Source organism: Sceloporus occidentalis, unplaced genomic scaffold (genome assembly GCF_023333645.1).
Source record: "Sceloporus occidentalis isolate IW3139 unplaced genomic scaffold, rSceOcc1.0.p SCAF_5, whole genome shotgun sequence".
Taxonomy (NCBI): Eukaryota; Metazoa; Chordata; class Lepidosauria; order Squamata; family Phrynosomatidae; genus Sceloporus; species Sceloporus occidentalis.
In genome coordinates, this window is record NW_028316985.1 from 8268080 (window position 1) to 8281036 (window position 12957).

A 12957-nucleotide genomic window follows, 5' to 3' on the forward strand; every position below is an offset into this window, starting at 1 on the left:
TTTCTTTCTTATTTGCCGTTTGTGAAGAGGGAGACTCTTGTGTTTCAGAGACGCCTCTCTCCACCTGGGCAGAGAGAGAGAAAGAAACAGAAAGAGAGAGAGAGAGAGAGAGAGAGAGAGAGAGAGAGAGAGAGTTCCAAAACTTGCCCTTTCTTTTGGACACAATTTTTCCCACCACTTTTTTGGGGGGCATTTACTCCCGCCTCCCTGATAATTTTTAAACCCCCTCTTTCTCTGCCCCTCCCCCATCAATCTTACTTTAAATTATTTTAAAAATAACAATTGCACTGGAAAAAGAAGAATAAAAGGGGGGCAAGTCCACCATCTCTTTCCCCTTCCGCTGCTCTTGCCGTCCTGCCTGGAAACGCCTGCGGGGAGGAAGCGGCCATGGAAGTTACCACGGATCAACCCCGGTGGGTCAGCCACCACCACCCGGCCGTCCTCAACGGGCAGCACCCGGAGTCCCATCATCCCGGCCTGGGCCACTCCTACATGGACCCCACCCAGTATCCCCTGGCCGACGAAGTGGATGTACTTTTTAACATCGACGGACAAGGCAACCACGTCCCGCCCTACTACAGCAACTCCGTGCGGGCCACCGTCCAGAGGTACCCGCCGGCCCACCACGGTAGGTCCCTCTCCGGCTTCTTTTCCTTGGGGTTGTGGTGGTTGTGGTGTGCCTTCCAGTCCTTTCCCACTGACCCTCTAAGGAACCAAACCTGGGGTTTGCTTGGCAAGGTTTCTCTAGAGAGGGTTTGCCAGGGCCCTCCTCTGAGGCTGAGAGAGTGAGACATGCCCAAGTTCACCCAATGAGTTTCTATGGCCGAGCCAGGTCTCCAGGGTCCTGATCCAAAGCTCCAACCACTAGGGCAGCTGGCTCTCCTTTCCTTCCCCCAGATCCTCCTAGGTGGGTACTAAGAGCCAAGAGTTGGACTTTGCGAAGAGAAGGCATAGGACTCAGTCGCATCTAGCACGTTGCTGTGCCTAGTTCTCTTGAGCACCTCATGCCTCCAAATTCCTCATCTTTACACACACACACACACACACACTGGTAGAATTCAAAGACATAGCCGTGTGAGTCTCTAGAATCAGTCTGTAGAGAGATCTTGTAGCACCTTTGAGACTCACTGAAAGAAAGGCGGCAGCAGGAGCTTTCCTAGACTTCAGTCTCCCTCCCAAATGCATCTGAGGAAGCAGATTGAAGTCTATGAAAGCTCATGCTGCCAATTGCTTTCACACACACACACACACACACACACACACACACACAGTTGTTGTGTGCCTCTTTTTCTGACTTATGGCGACCCTAAGACGAAGCCATCACAGGGTTTTCTTGGAAACTTTCTTCAAGTGGAGTTTGCCAGGGCCTTCCTCTGAGGCTGAGAGAGTGTGACATGTGCAAGGTCACCCAATGAGTTTCTATGGCCAAGCCAGGTCTCCAGAGTCCTGGTCCAAGGCTCCAACCACTAGGTCAGCTGGCTCTCCTTTCTTTCCCCCAGATCCTCCTAGGAGGGCTACTAAGAGCCAAGAGTTGGCTTTTTCTCTGTACCATCTTCCTCCTTTGAGAAATGCAGGCAGGCTTTGAATACATGGCTTTTTGGTGCCCAGGGGAGTTTTTAAGGGATGTGATTTTGTACGGTTTTTATTGGACATGTTAAAATTTTTTATCGTAAAGTCCTGTAGAATATTTTTCCCCTCTGTGAGCCGCCTTGGGTCCCTTTTGGGGAGAAAGGCAGCATACAATTGAAACGAATCATTGAACCAAATCAACTTCCCCTTTTGACAGCCTCTACTACCGGCAGTAAGGCCCGGAAATAAGAAGTAGAGAGCGAGTAAAGTGTGTGTAGAGGGTGTGTTGTTGTTGTCCCCCCCTTCCCTCCCTCGCTTCTTAGTTTTATTGTGTGCCTTCCAAGTTGCTTCTGGTTTATGCAGACTTTGAAGGCGAACTATCCTAGGGTTTTCTTGGCAAGTTGATTCATAGGAGGTTGGCCATTGCCTTCCTCTGAGGCTGAGAGAGTGTGCCTGGCCCAAGGGCACCCAGTGGTCCCTTCCTCTCCTTAAGCCCTTCATAGGACGAATCCTGAGCCACTGAATGATACAGATCCTCTCCATTTCTAGAGGAAGGACTGGTTTTTGGAGGTAAAATCCAAGCCCCCCCATTTTAGGATTTTTAAAAAGAAGAGAATTGGGGGAGCCCAAAAGCCTTGTTCGCCAGGAACTGGAAGGAGCACAAGCCAAACTTGGGCCTGACTCTTGGTTTGGATCCGAACTGGACTCAGGGGCATGATCTGCTTCAAGAATGGATTTCGTGGGTCTGATCTATTCCCACTGATTTGGGCCTAGATGCATAAAACCCTGTATATGTCGGTATATATATCCGTGTATCTCTCTCTCTCTCTCTCTCTCTGGTGTGTGTGCGCGTGTGTATTATATATATTGTGTGTATGTGTGTGTGCATGTAATATACTGTGTGTTTGTGTGTATAGGGTTCTGCCATTTCCCTCTTTTACAGGGAAGGGACTTTCCCGGAAACCGAAGCTGCCTCCTTCAGTTCCCCCATATAAGCGCATTGTTTTTTTTTAGGGCATAGAGAGAGCCCTAAATATTTGGCAAATCCCAGGGACTTGGCTGGCGATGCGATGCGGTTTTTCAAAGGTTGCCAAACCGACACAAAAAGGGCTCAGCAGCAGGGAGGCTCACTCTCGAGTAAACCAAGCCGGACCGGATTGCAGCCTTGTAGCTTCAGCTCTGAATTCACACACACACACTTTGAATTGGTTTAAACTGGGGTTTGGATGTAGAAGAGGAAGGATAGGAGCATTATAACGGCCCCGATCCGGGTTTAGGAAAGCGCTTTTGTCATCTGTCTGGATTTTCAGGCTGCTTTTTTTTTAAACCCTGCAAATATTGCAATCCTCTGCAATTTTACCTAAAATTGCAAAACACTATAAACTTCCCAGTAAAAAAGTACTGGGCCCGGACTAAAATTAAAATAATAATAATAATGATGATGTCCAAATTACTGTTATTTTTGTTTTCCTTTTCAAAAACGGTTTAGAGGTTTGGATCAAGAAGTCTGGATCTTTTCGATCACTTATTTCCATTTTGTGATCCGTCTTGTGCCGCAGAAAGGCTTCCAGACTTTGTCCACACTCAGTTTAAAAGAGTTTAAACCCTTCCACTTTCCCGACTGAGCTACTACTATTATTATTATTATTATTATTATTATTAAAAGTGAAAATAAAAAGGGTTGTTTCTAGTTAGTTTCTTTTGCTTTTCTTTAAAGAGAAGAATGAAAAATCACTTTTGGTTTCTTCTGACAAGGAATTTGGAAACTGCTCCATTAAAGCCTTAGTGGGTAATAATGAAGGGGAAAAGAGGGGAATAATAATAATAATAATAATCATCTTCTTCATCATCTTGCAATCGTTTTAAAATATAATTCCGAAAAAGAGGCTGTAATGACTTGGCCTCGGGGCTGAGAGGTTAGAAGTGTGAAAGTTGTCAGAGGGGAAAGAAAGAAAGAAAGAAAGAAAGAAAGAAAGAAGAGATAGGGTTGTTTCTCTGGGACACTGACCTGTCAGCATACACGAATCTGCTGAATATTTCCAAGGGGAAAACAAAGGCACCCATTGAGGAGTAATTCCAGTTCAAGGCCTGGCTGCCAGTTTCAGGGAGACCCTGGTCTCTTCTTCAGGCTGAATGGGAAAATAGACAAAGGATGGCACAAACATTTTGATGGCTTCCATGGCCAAGCAGGGATTCGAACCCTGGTCTCCGAGGCTGTCTCTACACCGCAGAAACAATCCGGTTTGACCCCGCTTGCATTGGCCTGGCTCAATGCTATGGGATTCTGGGAAATTTTGGGAGACCTTTAGCCTTCTCTGTTGGAGAGCTCCGGGGCCACAAGAAACCGCAGCCCCCAGAGTCCCATCCCTACACTGCAGAAATAATCCAGTTTGGCACCGCTTTAATTTAATTAAGGGAATGATTTTGTGAATTAGAAAACAGACCATTTCAAATTATATGTGTGATTTATATGTGTATAAACACATGTGTGTATATATATATATGTGTGTGTGTATGTCTGTGTGTATGTGTATTATATGTGTATAAGTATATATATATATATATATATATGTGTGTGTGTGCCTGTGTGTTTGTGTATGTGTATTATATGTGTGTGTGTGTATATATATATATATATATATGTGCGTGTGTATGTGTATTATATGTGTATAAGTATAAATATGTGTGCGTGTGTATATATATATGTGTGTGTGTGTGTGTGTGCGCGCACGCGTGTGTGTGTGTATTATATGTATATAAGTATATATGTGTGTGCTTGTGTGTATATAGTGTGTATGTATATGTATTATATATGTATATGTATATATATGTGTGTGTGCCTATGGTTGTATATATGTGTATGTGCATGTGTATTATATGTGTATAAGTATATATGTGTGCATGTGTGTGTATATATATATATATGTGTGTGTGTGTGTGTGTGTGTGTGTATACCATGCTGAAAGGTGAGGAATGGAGGCAGAAGGTGCTCCAGAGAAAGAGGCACAGCAGCCCAGATCTCTTTGCAAACTCCAGATAGGCCAAAACTGTTTGGAAAGCGAGATTGCTGCTCTTACTTAAGGGAACCCTCTCTCTCTCTCTCTCTCTAGACTGGGAAATAAAGTGGTGGCGAGTGTGTAGCAATACTCCCGGCAGAGTCATAAATGAGCTGCTTAAAGGACAGAGTTGCCTTGTGCCAAGGAGGGGATTGAGCAAACCCGACTCATCCCTAATCCGTCAATGCCTTGCCCGGCTATTAGAGGCATTACAACACGTTGCAAAACATTGGTTCCTCCGCTTCCCCCCTCCGAGCTGGAGGCAATTCTAACGATCCTCCGCCTATAGGACTTGACTCTCCTGTTGCATCCACATTGTTGCATTAACTCGGTTTGACACCGGTTGAACTGCCTTGGCTGCATGCTATGGAATTCCATAGCATGCAGCCAAGGCAGTTCAACCGGGTTAATGCTGCAGTGTGGATGCAGCCTCTGGAAAGCCCTTTCACACAAGAGGAATTAACTTGGGTTGGAATAATTTCAAGACCTCCAACACCCCCCCCCCCCACATATCCATGGTTTCAAAAAGTCCACTTGCTTTAAAATAATAATAATAATAATAATAATAATAATAATGTATTTATCAATCCCCAAAGACCCCTCTTTTTTCAAAAGAAAAAACAACCCCATCATGCATCCTATTGACAGGTGGGTTTCCCTGTTGTGTGAACGCCTCTTATTTTATTCCCTCTGATCCAGAGCCTTAGCCTCATCCAGTTCCAGTAGATGGGAATATTTAAAATGACTGGTTTCAGACTGAGTTTTATTGGGTCTTCCAATCTATGGGGATATTTAGGATTTAGGATGACTGGTTTTTCAGTTCAAAGACCCAAATTTGTTGGGTCTGTATTTAGTCCCTCTGATGCAAAACCTTAGCTCCATTCAGTTCCAATAGACAGGAATATTTAGGATGACTGGTTGTTCACTTCAAAGACCCAGATGTATTGGGTCTGCATTTAGTCTCTCTGATCTGGAGCCTTAGCCTCATTTGCTTCCAATCTATGGGAATATTTAGGAGGACTGGTTGTTCAATCCAAGACTCAGTTTGATTTTGGTCTGCCTTTGCAAACCACACCTGAGTCGAATGGGACACTTATACTGTATTTGGGTGGATTGTAAGATTTAAGAGCAAAATTCAGCATTAGGGCAGATCTTTTCTCTTTGGGATATTTCATAGTATTTTTATCTGCAGCAATGTGAAATATTTAGATTGCTAAATTGACTAGGCCAGAAGTCTACAAAACCAATATTAATCCCAATCCAGAAGCCAATTCCCAGGCAATCTAAACAGATTCTAGTCCTTAACATAAGGCAGGTTTTTAATAGGAAAGTCCTTTTATTTCAGGGGGATTCCTAGCATTATCTGGCTATCTAGAATTGCATTTACTTTAGGATCTGAAGTGAAGGCTGTGAAAGGGAAATCACCTTTCATAGTCAGCCCTTAACTTGAAAATAATATAATTTGTGCATTGTTTATTTATTATATTCATTTGTATCCTGATTTTCTTCCAAAATTGGGACTCAAAATGGCCTACAGTCTAAAGACTTACAATTAGAAACTTACAAAAATGACCATTAAAATAGATGAAATAGATTTAAATAGATAAAATGAAAGTTGGTTGAAATAAATGTGTTTTGGGGAGAGGGCAGTGTCTTTTCTATCTAATGTAAAAAGGTTTACTTCCAAGTAAGTGGACTTAGAATAGTCTCATTTTGTGGTCGGGAGTTTGTCGGTTAGAATATGGAAAGACCCAGGAAACTTCAACTAGTTGCTGGTGAAATAAATAAAGAAATAAGATAAGAAATTGAGATCCTAGTGAGATCCTAAAAAGACACAAAGATGATCAGCGTTTGTTTTTTTAAAGACTGGAGAAGAGAAGAGAGAATAAATTTGTTCAGGAATTCTGGGAGAAGATCAATACTTTTCCCCACTCTCCTGTTCTGCTTTGGTATGCTTTTCTTGTCTGGAACTTGAGCCTGTTAATTCGGTATTAATGTCCCCAAATACTTCAGTTTAGGACGATTAGTTTTAAGTAACCAATTAAGTAACTAAGCTTTAAGTAACTAATTAAGTAACTAAAGGAGAAAGCTAACTTCTTAGGCAGGAACAGCTTCTCCTAAAGTATCATCTATTGGGTTCTCAAGTGGTCACCAGTTGCCATCCTAAAGCTGTCCAGGTTTACTTGGAGAACAAGGCCCCATGAAGATGGGTTGAGTTTTGTCTAGACCAGGGTTGGCTGTCCTTGGTTAGGTGTTGTTCTGTGCTTTCAAGTTATTTCTGATTGATGGCGACCCTAAGGCGCCCTTGTCTCAGGGGTCTTTTGGCCTGAGAGTGTTTCCAGTGGGTTTCCATGAATCAAACCCTGATCTCCAGAGTCACCATATGCCGCACTGCCTCTCAATGGGAGTTTGCTGACTGGCTGGGGGATTTTGTGGGTTGCAATCCAGCAAAGGGAAGTGGTCAACCTGGATGAAGAGGCCTGGAGTTTAAAGTAGAAAAAGAGGAACTTTTCCATGCTCTGAGTTCTTTATTAGTGCCCTCCAGTTTAAGAGGTTTGGCAGATCTATTCAGAAAAAGTGAGGGTTTTTCTTTTGGGAGGGGGGAGAGAAGTTTTCTGTGTTTTAAGTGGGTGGGGGAAAAAACTTCAATGGAAAAGGCAACCAATTTGGGGTGCGACTGTGTGTGTTCTGCCTCTGTTTGTTTGTTTTACTTCAATTTAATCAGATTTGGAACCACAGACACCTTTACTTAGGAGTTACTTACTTCCAGGTAAAGGTGCCTACCACTGCCATATTTTCCTAAAAACACATTAAAAATCTTCCTCTCTTAAAACCCATACAAAAATGGACACTACACAATTGTAGCGTTGTAACTGCCAGGGCTCCATCCCACACAAACCTGGGATTTCTTATTTCATGAGGAATTTAGAGGCCTCTGCCAGAGAGGTCCAGTGTCCCTGAAAGCTACAAATCCCAAGTTTTCTGTAAGAGGTAGCATGGCAGTTAAAGTGGGTTCAAACTGCTGTATACATATGTAATGTGCAAGAAGCCTTAGATGAAAGGAAAGGCTTTTTCAGACACACAGATAGTCAGAATGAATGGTGGTCTGTACTATTACTACTACTACTACTACTACTACTACTAAGAACATTTATTTATAACACCATTTCCACCAAAGGGTGGTACATCAGAACATATATAATATAAACAAATGATAAACACCATAATATAAAATGTTAAAAATAGTAAAATAATATACTAAGGATGTAGATGGGGAATTAAATCAGTTTGACACCACTTTAATTGCCATGATTATGTCATACAGAATCCTGGGATTTGCAGTTTGGTTAAGCACTGGGGCTTTCTCTGGTAGATGAGGTGGAATGCCTCCCCAAACTACAACTTCCAAGAGAGTATTGTATGCTGATGTCTAGCATGAGTATATTCTCTTGGAAGTACTTTACATTCCAGGGAAATTAAAAGAACTTCTTTCACCATCAAAGTTTAGGTTAGGTTTAAGTGGGGTTTATAGGCAAGCACTTAGGTGCATCCCAAATCTTAAAAGTTGTAAGTAGAACTTAATTTCTTTAATTCCAACAAGAGATACTTATAACATAAGAAATTGAGATCCTAGTGTTGGTGGCAGGTTCTGGCATAAATTTGCCATTTGAATTTAATTTGCACTCCATGCTGAAAATATGGCTGATAATGACTCCATCTGACTAAAATGAGTCTGTCTTCTGTAGGTAATGAAAGTAAAAAAAATGTCACTTTACTTTCTGAATAGCTCCTTGGTCCTTAGCATATTTATCACCTTACACTAAGGCTGCAGAGAAGGCTAAATGTCTCACAAAACTACAAATCCCAGAATTCTATAGCATTGAGCCATGGTAGTTAAAGGGTGTCAAACTGTATTATTTCTGCAGCCGGGATGCAGCCTAAATTTCTTTCCTGTAAGTGGATTTAACTGAGTCAGTGGATTGAGAACTGGACTGAAAAATACAAAACTTTACAAATGGGATTAAAAAGTCACAACATGGTTACTACTGATACATGTTTGCCCCAAATATAGTAGTAACAATAGTAATTTGAACAGTGTTAATAATACTAATTGCGACTGTCTTCTAGAGGCAAAGAATCTGACATTTTGATGTTCCAAACCATTCTTGGATTATGTTTGTCGACTGCCTTTTAGAAAGTTCTAATTTTCATGTTACCATTTGAACTGAGTAAAGCCAGCGTGGCATAGTGGTTTGAGCATTGGGCTATGACTCTAGAGAATGGGGTTTGAATCCCTGCTCAGCCATGGAAACCCACTGGGTGACCCTGGGCACATCACACACTCTCAGCCTCCGAGGATGGCAATGGCAACCCCACTCTGAAGAACCTGTCAAGAAAACCCTGTGATAAAGTCCTCTTGTCTAAGTCAGAAACAAATTGAAGGTACACAACAACAAGACATGCATAGGGTTTACCACTGTTGACTAGGTTGTGAATGCCACCTTTCCTCTTCATTTTGGGTATTGATTTCCAAGGTCTGCCCTAAACAGGACAGGCTCAGGCACAGAGACAAAGCTAGCAGGCATCCGCACATTTGGCTTGTTCTGGCCAGTTAGCCAGCCTAGTTTATGTACTTGCCACCACAGTCTGTGTCGGCTTGACTACAGTTGGAATGGGTCAACAAAGCCAGACTTGATCTTTTCATGCCTATGGTCTCTTCAAAAGGGACCATGGGGCAGCTTTACACTTCAACATACTATTAGGGAGAGGCCTCATCCTTCTCCAGGTTAGGTAGAAATAAAGCTGTTGTCTCAAGTGCTGTGATCATCAAGTGAAAACTTGCATTTGTCAATGGTGGACAGGTAGAGATCCCTGCAAACTTGGTGAGCCTCTGGGATGGAAATCTATGGCCTAGCTGCCTGTATTTTGGGGTAATGCACTCAGAGGCCTCTTAGTCCCCAGGACAGGTGATGTCCCTTGTGCCAGAAGAAGATAGTAAGAGCCACCTGATTTCTGCTAGCTGGTAGGGGCACTGACACAGACAAAGTCAACCCAAGACATGGTGCAAAAAAGAACTCTATTATGCTCCACAGGAGGAGCAGAGCTCAGAAAAGATGCTTTTCTGGATGACCAACTCCCAGAATACTGCACTTAGTGTCTTTGTCATCCAAAAAGTAACTTTTCCTGGCTGCAAGGGGAAAAAAACACAAGGGGGCCCAATCCAGTCTGAAAACAGATACCTAATTGTGGTCAGACGGAGCTTGAGTCTTGGGATGTGATCTGTAATAGGCATAAGTTTTATTTCACAATGGATGATAAATGAAACTGACCAAAATCCACCTTGGGTAGCCCCAGATCTTAACTCTTGCAAAGAATGGAAGTGTTGGGTTGTCCCTCAGATCCCCAGTTGAGGCCTGTTCATCCACTGATCTTCTCTTTGGGAAGGAAGAAGCCATCTCATGTGGATCTCCTTTCTCTTTTGTCCTAGCAGGTGGCCAGGTGTGCCGCCCGCCCTTGCTGCACAGTTCTCTCCCTTGGCTGGATGGGAGCAAAGCTCTGGGAAGCCACCACCATGGGACCTCTCCATGGAACCTGAGTCCCTTCTCCAAGACCCCCATCCACCACGGCTCACCTGGACCTCTCTCTGTCTACCCTCCGGCTTCCTCCTCAACTTTGTCAGCGGGCCACTCCAGTCCACACCTCTTCACCTTCCCACCGACCCCTCCCAAAGATGTCTCCCCAGATCCCTCCATCTCCACTCCAGGTTCCACTGGATCCAGCCGGCAAGAGGAGAAGGAGTGCATTAAATATCAAGTGTCTTTGGCCGACACCATGAAGCTGGAGTCTTCTCACTCCAGGAGCAGCATGGCCTCACTAGGAGGGGCCTCTTCCTCCGCTCACCATCCCATCACCACCTACCCATCCTACGTTCCTGAATATGGCTCTGGACTTTTCCCCCCTAGCAGCCTCTTAGGGGGATCGCCGACTGGCTTCGGGTGCAAATCCAGACCAAAAGCACGTTCCAGCACAGGTAGGGTCCTTAATGGATTCTTTATGATTTTCTTGGGGAAAAGATAATAACATGCAAAATCCACAAATAACAATCCACATTATTGTACTTTGCTGTATTACCAACACAGCTACCCTGGATATGTTTTTTGGGAAAAAAGTTACCTGAGCAACAGTCAAGGGGGGGATAATTTGATTGAGTAGGTGGATTTTGAGTGCAAATTCAGACCAAAAGCTGCTTGATCCAACTAGGGTGCTATATGGATTATTACTAAAAGCAGAAAGAGTAATATTTTCTTTTTCCAGCAGAGATCAAACGCAATAATGCAAAGGCCACTGAGAAATCAAAGCGAGAGTGCAAACCTCTCCCCTCAAAATACAGGAACAATGTGTTCCAGAATGCCTGTTTTATTCTACTCTTCCATTTAGAAAGAACTGAACAAGCTTAGAGGGGCTCCTCTTGGTCTCCCACACCGACATTGCAGACCAAGGGGCTTAGCCTGAACAATATTACAGAATCAAGTGATCCCAGGCTATTTACTAGGGCTGCCACAGTCCCTTCCCTCTCCATTCCGTTTGCCCTTGTTGGTTTTAAAAGAGATAAACTAGAGGAAATGATGTGTGCTTTGCAGCAACCTTCTCCTAGAGAGAGAAAGAGAGATTTAATTTGCACAGATCCAGGAGCCAGAAGAAGGTGGAAGGTTGTAACTAACTTGGGGTACTTTCACAAGACTTACACCTTCTACTCACGGTGAAGAAGCCCACTTGATTTTTGGTCAAGTACTCTTGCAAGAGGTAAAAGAGGTGTCCTTACTTACAGATTTCTATCCACAGATACTATTTAACCAAACTTGGCTGGTTTTATTATGCTATGCTGGTTTTGTGATCCTCCCCCTCACCTTTTTTCTTTACTAGATTAGGTGCTATGTGTGTGCGTGCGTACATGTGCGCTTGCGTGTACACATAGGAAGTGGTTGATCATTTTTCTCTCATTACAGTAAAATGGGCTGAAACTTCTAGTGGAATTTAACTCGGTTTCAGCCAAACTCCCAATTTAAGTGCATAACCCGCAACTATGTAGATTTGGACAATCCCAATCCCAATGAATCCTCTGCCTTCCCACTATTTCAGCTGCTTTTAAAGTGTCCCAGCTTCTTTTTCCTCCTTCCACTTCCCCTTTTTGTCTTTTGCTTGTTTCAATTAAGGTAAACTGAGTTTGAAGTCCAAATGTAGCTTTTACTCGTAACTCAGCAATGGGGAGAGAAGCAAAGGGGCAGAATTTGACCCTTTCCAGTAGGCTCTGGCAAAAATAAACTGCTGCAGCCTCTCCTGACCTGTCTGTTCTTCTACATTATTAACTTTTGCTATCTTGACCATATTTTGCTATTGCTTGGTCACACACGTCCCAGTTTTCAGCTGTGAAATGGTGGGGAGTATGCCAATGTGCTAAACTTGACATCTCGGATGTCGTATAGGACAGGTTGTCCTATAAGTTTGCAGACTCTCATAACTTGATTTTGAACACGTTTACTTGCAGAAACACAGGCCTCATAGGTTTACATGAATTTTACTTTTAAGAAACGGTTGTACAGGGTGGCACAGCTGTGACCTTCAGCTTTTAAAACTCGAACTAGTTGTGATTTCATGGGAGCTTAACTCTCAAGTGGGTATTGGCTTAAGCAATGATTCCAAAGGTACCTATGTGGGGGAACATGAAATTAATTGGGAGTTTCGTCTGAATAAATGTGGCTGTACAAAGGTTTCGGGTTTCTCCTTTTTATGACTACATAGATGAAATCTCTCGCTCATGCATACACATGACCCACTTTGCTTTCAGAAAGTTTAGTGAAAGGTGGTACTCATTAAAGATGTTTTCCATATCCTATAGGTCATTCCCTTCCTTCCCAATTTTATTTTGCCTCCTGGGAGATGGGAGTAGAGAGTTGAATCAAATTTAAGATTAAACATTACTTCCAGGCCTCTCTCGCCCCCCACATTCAACAAGCAGGGCCGCCTTGAAGTTTGTGAGGCAGGGTGGAGAGCAAAGAAATAGCAAATTCCATATAGACAAATCTATAGCATGATATTGCCACACCCTGATGTGCATTTGAGGACTGCTGTACCAATTTAATACTGAGATCTCATTCAGAGATTGGAAAAAGTCATGGTGTAGTTCAAGTCCCAGCTCGGCCATGAAACCCACTGGGTGACCTTGGGCAAGTCACATGCTCTCAGCCTCGGGGGACGGCAATAGCAAACCTCCTCTAAACAAATCTTGCCGTAAAAACCCCACAGTTGGTTTGCCTTAGGGTAACCATAAATT

General features: G+C 43.2%; 1 protein-coding gene across 8 annotated transcripts in view; it reads left to right on the forward strand.

Moving 5' to 3' along the window:
• Positions 1-387: 387 nt before the first annotated feature.
• Positions 388-12957, forward strand: part of GATA3 (GATA binding protein 3) — a 60095-nt gene continuing 47525 nt past the window's right edge. For 4 of the 8 annotated variants that reach the window (XM_089526667.1, XM_089526665.1, XM_089526673.1 and 1 more), the window contains exons 1-2: positions 388-628; positions 10117-10656. In XM_089526667.1, the coding sequence (XP_089382793.1) occupies positions 388-628; positions 10117-10656 (781 nt within the window). Of the gene's footprint in view, positions 629-1055; positions 1079-6679; positions 6686-10113; positions 10657-12957 lie in introns of all 8 variants that reach the window. The other 4 variants (XM_089526671.1, XM_089526670.1, XM_089526668.1 and 1 more) reach the window with 3 other exon arrangements.